Source organism: Syzygium oleosum, unplaced genomic scaffold, assembly GCF_021117445.2.
Source record: "Syzygium oleosum isolate NSW1041296 unplaced genomic scaffold, Sole_v2.1 Sole_v2.12, whole genome shotgun sequence".
NCBI lineage: Eukaryota > Viridiplantae > Streptophyta > Magnoliopsida > Myrtales > Myrtaceae > Syzygium > Syzygium oleosum.
Window position 1 is genome coordinate 5,945,661 of NW_026607496.1, and position 9,796 is coordinate 5,955,456.

Here is a 9,796-nt window from a genome sequence, read left to right on the forward strand (position 1 = left end):
AAAGAGGTTTAGATAGATCCTTTACCCAGGAAGCACCACTCCAATACTACTACTAAATAAAAGAGGATTAGTTCTTCAGGTAAGAAGACTGGCCGAGACCCGGTCATGAAGGCATAGTAGATTTTGAGTGAGAAAAGACGATTGTAAATCTTCGAAATGAACTTTCATACATTACAAAAATGTAAGACCATTGCAATCAAGATTTTTCCAAAAGGAAAAGGGACAAAAAAAAGAAAGAATCTCATGGTCGTTCACTCCGATCGGAATCAGAGTAAATAAATACAGGAAGACAAGCATTACAACGGAAGCAAAGGGGCTCGAACGAGGTGGCAGAGGAAGAAAAGTAGGTAGAGAAGCCGAAAAGAAGAAAAAACTATACATTTTATTAATGTTTGGTCCTTTTTGTTTCTAAGCTTGTGGCGTCCTTGAGAGATTCCTGTGCTTCGTTTTCCATGCCGAGGCTGAACATGCAGGCCGCTTGAAGATACAAAGCTGTGGGCCACTCAGGAGACACCACCAGGGCTTGCATCGCATCGCCGAGAGCTTCTTGGGCCATGTCAGTCATCATCAAGTATGATAAGCACCGCCTAGCGTAGACGGTGGGCGAAACCATGGTCCCGCAATCGATGAACTACAAACAAAGAGACAATAAGAAGTTGGACCATTTTCTGTCGAAAAGAAGGGGCTATCTCTGCCTTCCTGGACAAAGTGCGGTTGAAACATAGCTTAAAGTACAGTCTTCTAATATACTCATTCCGGCACCCGTTACTCTTTCTTTTCATTTCTCCGCAACAAGCAGAAACAAAGGTCTAAACTCAATGGTTCCTCTCTTTCTAGTTGTTATCAGATTATGTAACCAATCACCAGAAAAGGATGTCAACAGATCTGATTCATTTTATTCCTACCCATAGCAGTCTATCTACATTGACGGGTCTACTAACAATATTATAGTTAAAAAGGTTTGGTATCAGAAAACTTACTTGGGTATAGCAATCAATAGCAGTTCCAAAATCCTTTGCTCGAAAAGCAGTATCGCCATGTTTCTTCGAATTCAAGGTCTCCTGCATTTGATTGGTCCACATTTGAAAAGACAGCTGCAGGAGAGGACTAGTCATCTCAGAGTTGGAAGTTGTTGACAGACCGTAGGAAAAAAAATGATTTACTTGGAGCATTTATCTTTATGCTATCGAAAAATATAAACAATAAAGTTAAAACTGAATCGATCACATTTGGGGGAAAAGTTCTCATAATCGAAATCTAGGTCATTAATCTCCAACAAGAAACGATTACACAATTCCTACTAATGTGTGGTTGGTTATGCTCATTTTACAGGAAATGTGTTTGAGCCACCTGAGATTGATAAGCAGGATTCGGGTTTCTAGAACAGCAACCAGATGACACTAAGTAGTGAAACTTGATAATCCTCTGTAAAACCCGAAGCAAGCACTCAAATGTTGGATACTTCAACTAAGTTCTGGAGAGCACAGAAAACACTTGCATGAAGTCAATGACTCTCCGGGGAACCACAGCCTGGTTGCCTCTTCTAGATTTGGTCAAAAGAGGAAACTATGCCAATCTTTCCAGACATACATCGATGTATGCCGTAAATTGTGTTCAGTGTCATCAAGGTACTTTATTCATGCAGGGAGTTGGTGAAAATTCGATACAGAAAAACAGGGATGTACCTCATTGGCAATTCCTTCATCGTCCTTGTATCCAATCTTCTCTAATATCTCATGAATTGCAGTGAGATCCATTCTCAAGCAAGCCTCGCCAAATGGTGTCAGTGACAACGGCTGTGCAGGAGACTGGTTCTCCCGTTGGATACCCATAAGTACATGTGATGGAACCTGCTAGAAAACTCTTGGAATGAGAGATAGCTTGTGCCCAGACAGGGAGTAATCAACTTTTATTGCGACAAGCTGAAGTCAAGTCTCTTAGTGAGGCAAATAAAAGTTCGTAGGACATATTTTGGCCAAACAGAAAAAAAATCATAGGAAATATCCCTATACTAGTAGCATAGCCACAGGATGCTCAGACCAGCAGCTGGGACCAGGGTAGGGACTGGGTTTTTGCTTGTGCTCAAAGCAACAAACAGCAATTTTTGCACAAGCAAAATTGTTGTCTAATGGTGGTCACATGTATATGAAAGATTTCAACAAAAACACAGTAGAACCTTCTTAGTACTGAAAAAGAAATGCTTAAAAGTAAAAGACAGTGTGCAATCAATCATACCTCTGTTTCCTTCTGTAGTGACATAAGGGCTGTGACAAGGGACTTTGCATTTGGCCTCTCACGAGCTTCATATTGCAAACAGCGGGAAGCTAAACGAACTAGCTCAGTTCCATCATCATTCGAAAAGTGACCCTCTAAAGCAGAATCCATCAGCATCAGGAAATTTTTGCCACGAATCAGATCAAGTGCCTGCAATTAGGCTATATTTCAGCAAGCCCGAATTTGGGAAGATCATCCTTAAATAACAACAGAACTGAAGCAGCAATATGCAAGATTAAGTAGAATCTCAGTGGATAGCAAGGAGGAGGATAGGGGGAAACTAATGAGAACAGATTCACAGAATGCCATGGCCCATTGTTGTAACAAAAACCTCCACCCATGGAAGAGAGAGATTCTCGAAATTTGTGCAGGAAGCCTTTTTGCCACTTTGTTACATCAAGGAAGCAATATTGTAAGGGTCAGAACCTAGTACTAGCTCATAATACTTTGTCCCAAATATTGACCATTTTGATACTAAGATAAAGGTGGTCAAAATTTGAACCCTGACTCTAAAGTCCAGAGTCAAAACCAAACCTAACTATCGCTTCAAGCGAACAGTAGGATCAAGTATGTCATCAACAAAGCAACCACAACACAATGACATATCCGATGCGATAGCAAAAGATATTTGAAGATTAGTTCATACATCTTGAGACGCAGCATAACCAGGCTAATTCTAAACTTACATGGCTCGGGGGTATATGTTTGCCACTTAGAAGATCGAGTAACATGGTCCCAAAACTGTAAACCACACTTTCTGCCGTCACTCTGCCTGCAAAATGTAAAAAGATGAATGGTAATTCGAAATTATTCAGATTACAACAGAAACAAAGAAATAACATTATCCAATATTGGACATATTTTTCAGAATGCCGGCAGTACAATCAAATGATAGAACTGCACTGAAGATGTGTTTGTTATTCAGATTGTTTATGTGCTTGTAACCCCTCTCAGTACAAACAATGAACATAGAAACTGAGTTTAGGCAAAAGGACAACACACATATTTCTTTAATATCCATTAAGGAGACAAGCTGAAGCATTTTTTTTCAGAAATCAGGGACAAGTGCTAATACCAATCTAGATTGCCAGCTAAATCCAAGCTATTTGAAGACCAAGATACAGAGGAAGACACATTTAGCACATCAACTAAAGGGCCTCCACATAGCACAATTTTTTTTCCACTTCAGTCTAGGCTGTTTTTGGACCATTCAACGAAATACAGTGTAGTGCAATTTGGACAACTGATAAAGCCAAAAATCCAAAGGAGACCACATCATCGGAAGTAAGAAGGTTGCACAAGCACAAACAATTGGGCATAAGGAGACCTTTCCAAACTTCTAAACCAGTATCAAAAGAGAGGGTTTGGGAGAGAATATTTTTTTTCATACCGTAACAGCATGAAATTTTTGAATTGCCATTAATGTGCACAACTCATCAAACTCAAGCTACAATCACATGTCCTCACGGCAATCGCAGACTCATTATCAAATATACTCAGAGGAGAAATGGATATACCTGTCCTCAAGTATTCTGGAGGTGTGAAGGCTAAGTTGGTACTGTAACTCTTGCCGTCTCTACTGTTTTTCATAAGGCCAAAAGAAGACAGACGCGGATTCGCATCCTGTCGAGAAAATCGAAGTTAACAATCCTCACAGGAGAACCAAACATTAGTTCAAGGAAGAATAGACCTGTGAAGGGCTGTACCTGATCAAACAAGACTCTGTAAGCATTGAGATCGTGATATAAAGCCCGGCCTTTAATGCTGCAGTAATCCAGCGCTTGGGCCAAGTAAAATGCTACCCTCAGTCTCATTGCCCACTTCATAGGCTGGTTCTCCCCTGGAATCAACCCCCCAAAAAAAAAAAAAAAAGAAAGAAATTCATGTCAGAACAATGGCAAAATAGGTTAAAAATTCAAAATTTGGACACTTCAAGTGTTTCATCTACACCAAAATACTGTATTAAGTTCGTTTACACGTGTGATATTTTAACTTGGCGCGGTTCTACAGCGCATTTTTTGAAGTGTCAATGTGCCAAGAAAGAAATATAACAGCTCTGCAGCTACCACTAATATCTTAATGCAAACAGAATTTGTAATTACCAACTTGTTATAAACACTCGAGGCAATCAAAACTAAGAAATTACAACAGGACGGATACATTAAAGCCTAAAAAACATACTCTATGCAATTAGAGGTACAAATCCACCAGCTTGTCCTAAAATGACAGAAGCATGACATACTGTTGAGACTGAGACTCCACATATAGATCATCATCATTTCACTCTTCCAAGAACTTTCATTAGCTTTCAAGCCGAATTATGGCATATCACCATCACCGCATTACCAAGCTCGAGAATTTCAGGCATCGAATTAGCAGAAATAACTTTAAAAAAAAACAAAAGAAGTGGCAGCATACAGTGAAACAAATGCTTCGCAAGCGTCTCGTTCGGCATAAACTCCGCCACCAGCAACCTCTCATCTCCTTCGCAGCAACACCCGATCAGATTCGCCAGCCGCTCGCTCCGCAAGCTCCCGACGGATCTCGCTTCCTCCTGCAACCAAACATTCCCATCAAAGCAATCAATAAAAACCTCCAAAAAAAAAAAAAAGCATTCCGATTCGGTCCGATCATTCAGACCAACGGAGAGACTCGAAGCGAGCGGGCGGGGGGGGAGGGGGAGGACGACGCACGAGGAACTGGCGATTGTCGGGCCAGGCGAGGCGGTTGAAGCGCTTGACGGCGATCCAGCGGCCGCCGTCGAGCTGGCCCTTGTAGACGATGTTGGGAGCCTTGAGGCCGTGCTCGGAGACGATGTCGTCGGGGGAGAAGCCGCCGGTGGCGGCCTTCAGCTGGTCGAAGCTGTACTCGGTGAAGCTGGGCCACGAGCTCTCCTTCCTGTCCCCGTTCTCTGCCCACCCAAAACAAAACAAACGTCAACGAAAACGCCACTCGATCGATCACCCTCCACAAAACACACCCTTTAACACACACACACGCACACCCAGACCCACAGAGAGAGAGAGAGAGTGCGCGCGTGTATACCGAGATCGGAGGATTCAAGAACAGAGGGCTTGAGGTGCGAGTGGAACCAGCAGAGAGAGAATTTGGAGCAGCGAGCTCCCATCGTCAGAGACAAACACGGAGAGACAGAGAGACTGAGAGGGAGGAGGAGGAGGAGGACGGAGAGAGATCAAGCGGCGCCGGCGAGGGGTAGGGGGGGGGAAGGTCAAACGATCAGACGGCGCGCATTGCCGCTGCCACCCGCTGACCAGAGCAGCAGCCTCGCCTCCGCAGAGGAGCTCTTGCTCGTCGCCGTCGCCGTCGCCGTCGCCGTCGCCGCCGCGGCGCTTCGTCCCAGCTGACGAGGAGCGAAGAGAAAGAGAAGGGGCGAGCAGCAATGGCGATCCAACGGCTATTCAACCTTCGTTCTCTCTCTCTCTGTCTCTCTCGCTCTGGACACTGAAAAGGAAGGCGAAGCGAAGTGGTGATGGTGGTGGTGGTGGTGGTGGTGGTGATGGTGATGGTGTCGTTCGGACAATAATAATAATAATAATAATAATAATATTTATTATTATTATTATTATTATTGGGGGACACATTATTGTTCGCGTCTGTGTCTCCAACATCATGCGTGTATGTCTCGAAAAGGGCCATAAAAGCAAAAATAATAATATATTAAATTTTAAAGCCCCCCTTTTTTTTTTTTCTAATTTCCTTTTTTCAACCTTTCCGATTTCAGCCCTGTTTTTCTTTTGTTTTTTTCTTTTCTTTTGGGCATGCTTTCTGCAGTTTCCATCATTTCCCGGCCCTCCCCGTGTCTCGAATTTAAGGTTTTATTTTTGCAGCGAGAGAGAGAGAAGAGAGAGAGAGAGCGATAGGCGCGCAGTGTGCATGTAAGACCCACGATGGGTCACGGCGTGCACGAGATTTTAGTATGCACCATGGCGAAGTTTATATTCAGGATATTTTAACGCGAATGGGTCGTGTTCAATACTCGATAAGAATCGACCGTACCGTTCGCTCTAGGGTAAATGCCATCGGAATTCCAAAATAGGTGCCGGCGATCGAACAATTGCCAAACTAGTGGTCCGATGATTACGTTTACCGAAAATCTGATTTTCATCGTTCTGTCCGATATCTGTATGTCAACGCGCGAGGGCGTACGGTTGCTGTGAAGGCGGATTTGAAGTGGATAATCACGGGTTCGGCGTGGAAAGTCCGCATGTGTTGACACGTATGCATTTTGATGGATATAGAATTGGATTGGGGATACTAGTTTGACATTTTTAGACGAAAATTAGTTTGGGTCAAAAGTGTTATGAGGTACTAGGGGTGATCAGTTCCCGATCCGGTCCGGTCCAATGGAACCGATCAGTTGTTTAACATGAAGATGAAATTAAAAAAGAAAAAGGGCAAGAGATTTCGGCTTTTTTCCGGCAAAAAGAAAGAGGTCCAACTAATCAATAAAAGAAATGTTCCATGCTTTTCTCCAGCAAATTTCGACCAATCGAAGGAATTAATTCCTCCATATTACGTAAAAAGGGGCAACAAATGCGACAGTGATCGAAGAGGGAAGCAAAGGAAATTGTCTCCATTTTATTTTGGCAACAAATTGGCAAGGGAATCTGGTCGCGAGGGAAAGGACATATAGAAATGGATATTCTCTTTGGAAGATAATAGGAAAGGTCGGTCAACAGGGGATGAATAAAAGAAAAATATGAAAAAAAAAGAAAGAGGACAAGAGATTTAAGCATTAATGGGAGTGAAGCAAATCACTGAGACTATTCACGCCGCTCTCTTCCCTTAAATTTTTTTAAAAATAAAAAAAATATATATAGTCGGTCTGATTTCCCCTTGAAATCGGGAACTAGATCGCTCGGGTATCAGTTCCACTTTTAGTAATCGGGAATCAGACCGGCATTCTCAGAAACCGAACCCAATCGGTCGGTTCGGTTTGGTCGGTTTGTCTTGCTCATCCCTTTGGGGTACTGGTTTGAGATCTTTTGCAAGCTCAAAATTAATTCGAGCTAAATGTGTTATGGAAGTACCAATTTGAAATTTTTAATGATATTAACCATTTACTTGATAAAATTCTATAAAGTAGCCGGCATGTCAAAGCATTATCATGATGACCCGTGATTTTGATTTTAATGTCCATAAGTTCGGGAATAATCCAGCTAAATTGGACTTGCTGACGTGGAAATTCTCGTCGGTCCAAATCGTTAGTGGACTTTTGTTAAATGTATAACATAAGCAACCGAGTGGGGGTTTTGGCAATGAATGCGGGCATGCAAGAGTTCCACGTTTGGTCAAAGTCAAACCAATTTATGAAAATAAAAAGATCAGTTTGATTAATCACGGAACCGCCTAACCATTGCTTTGGACGTCACTTGGGTCAGGTCAGGTAAAGCGGCACTAATTTCGGATTAAGCAATTTAATTACGTGACTAGGCATGTCCTAATCAAGTTTGACAGCGACTCAACATCAGCCGGTGTTGAATAATTATTGATTAACGTGATTCCTGATGAAAAGACAATGGAGTTGGTTAGTACGGTTTGGCTTGGGACACCGGGAAAGACCAAAGATTAGCGTCTTAAAATTGTTAACATGAAGTTGACGTATCGTAGAAGCGACAAGCGAGTAATAGACAAAATCTAGAATAACATTAAATTCCCCACACGGGAGTAGAAACTATAAAAAAAAAAATCGAAATTAATGCGGTGACGGAAATGGATTCGAGGGCAACAAAAAAAAAAAGGCTGTTTTTTTTTTTGGTCTCGATATAAGAGAAAATCATCTGAAAAGTCCTAAATCTATTTCATTTTTGCTAATTCTGTCATGAATTCGAATATTTTTCATTCGTTCATTTATTTTTGTAAGCGATACAAGCGATCGGTTTTTGGAAAATATTTTTCAAATAATTCATTTTCCACTAAATAAACAAAGATGAAAACGAGTTTCAAATGGGTATGTTCCTAGCATATTACGACTCACATGTAGTTAGACATTTATTTTTCAGACTCATTCCAACCTGATTTAAAATTTTAGGAAACCCATTCATGACCCAACTTATCAAATATGAGTTAAAAAATGAGTTCTAGTCTAATATTATCACCTCTAGATATGACGGCCCGTAAGTTTTTATGGGACTAAATGTTATGGCATGTTTATTTAAACGAATTTCTTTATTGAAGATTACGCGAATTCTTATCTCGAGCCCGCCTCTCGAATTTTTTTGCTAATCCGATCTCTTTTTTAGAAAGTTTCCATGTCCACGTCAGAAGTCAAAAAAACATTCTGCTGAAGGGGGGAATCATGTTGCATTGCCCTCCCATCAATTCAAAATGGTAAAAAAAAATAAACATGTTTCCTCCTAAATGCAATTGGCGTTGTCCTCGTGAAAAGTCACTTTCTGCTTCGGCGAAAGTGAACCCTTTTTCTTCACAAGGATCGCGCTACTCATGAACAGGAACCTGCGCACTGTACATACATGCCACGGCCTGTCGTTTACGGCGTGAACCCTCCTGCTGGTTTTGTGTCATTTCTAAGCTCTCGATTTATGCAGTTTTTTAGGCTGCGAATGGTAACCATTCTATTTCAGAAATTAATTTCTGGCCAGAAATCAAATTTTCTATTTCTGTTCCTAGAGGGGTTTCTTAGCAAAAAAACACGTTTAATAACGACACAAAATTTATGTTCCAGAAACAGAAATTTGTTTGATAACGGCACAAAATTTCTTCTTCTCGGGTGGTCGGCGGGCGGTGGATGGTGGCGGGAGGAGGGCGGGTGGCGGCGGGAGACGGTGGCCGGCGGTGGGAGGTGGGCGGCAGCCGGAGGACGGTGGCCGACGGTGGGAGATGGTGGCCGATGGATGGCGGGCGGCGGCCAACGGTGGCCGGCGGTGGGAGGTGGGTGGCAGCCAAAAGAGGGTGACCGGCGGCGGGAGACGGTGGCCGGTGGACGGCGGCCAACGGCGGCCGGCGAGAGATCGTGGCCGGTGGACGGCGAGTGGCGGCCCACGGCGGCCGACGGTGGGAGGCAGGTGGCGGTGGGAGGAGGGCGGCCGGTGGTGGGAGATGGTGGCTGGTGGACGGCGGCTGGCGGTGGGAGGTGGGCGGCGGTGGCGGGAGGAGAGAGGCCGGGGGTGGTAGTTGGGTGGCGGCAGGAGACGGTGGCCGGCCTACGGCGGCCCACCGCGGCCCACGACGGTCAGCGGTGGGAGGTGGACGACGGCCAAAGGCGGGCTGCGGTGGTGAGAGGAGGGAGGCCGGGGGTGGGAGGCGGGTGGCGGCCGTAGGCCGTCGGTAGGAGGAGGAGGGTAGGCGGCAGCAGGAGACGGTGGTCGACGGCGGCGACCGACGGCGGGTAGTGGCGGTCGGCGGGTGGCGGCGGCCGGCGATGGGCGGCGGGTGAGCGACCGGCTAGTAGTGAGGGAAAGTGATGAGAAGAACAAAAAAATTTTGTTTCTCATTTCTATCCCAGAAATAGAGAAGCAAAAAATTTTAACTTCTGATTTCT

General features: G+C 44.0%; 1 protein-coding gene across 1 annotated transcript; it reads right to left on the minus strand.

The window, feature by feature from the left end:
- Window positions 1-141: 141 nt before the first annotated feature.
- On the minus strand, window positions 142-5,785 carry LOC115672312 (serine/threonine-protein kinase BSK6-like). Its single transcript, XM_030594095.2, has 10 exons — window positions 5,320-5,785; window positions 4,968-5,185; window positions 4,693-4,828; window positions 3,981-4,114; window positions 3,792-3,897; window positions 2,961-3,046; window positions 2,236-2,424; window positions 1,686-1,850; window positions 981-1,094; window positions 142-631 (listed from the first exon to the last, which is right to left on the minus strand). The coding sequence occupies exons 1-10, from the start codon at window positions 5,399-5,401 to the stop codon at window positions 386-388; spliced, it is 1,476 nt and encodes a 491-aa protein (XP_030449955.1). The 5' UTR covers window positions 5,402-5,785; the 3' UTR covers window positions 142-385.
- Between the last annotated feature and the right edge of the window lie 4,011 nt (window positions 5,786-9,796).

Coding starts and splice junctions, on each gene's coding strand:
- LOC115672312 (XM_030594095.2), bottom strand. CDS start 5,401: ATGGGAGCTCGCTGCTCCAAATTCTCTCTCTGCTGGTTCCACTCGCAC. Junction 2,425..2,960: donor AACATATACCCCCGAGCCAT/GTAAGTTTAGAA, acceptor GCCTAATTGCAG/GCACTTGATCTGATTCGTGG. Junction 1,095..1,685: donor ATGAAGGAATTGCCAATGAG/GTACATCCCTGT, acceptor CCTCTCCTGCAG/CTGTCTTTTCAAATGTGGAC.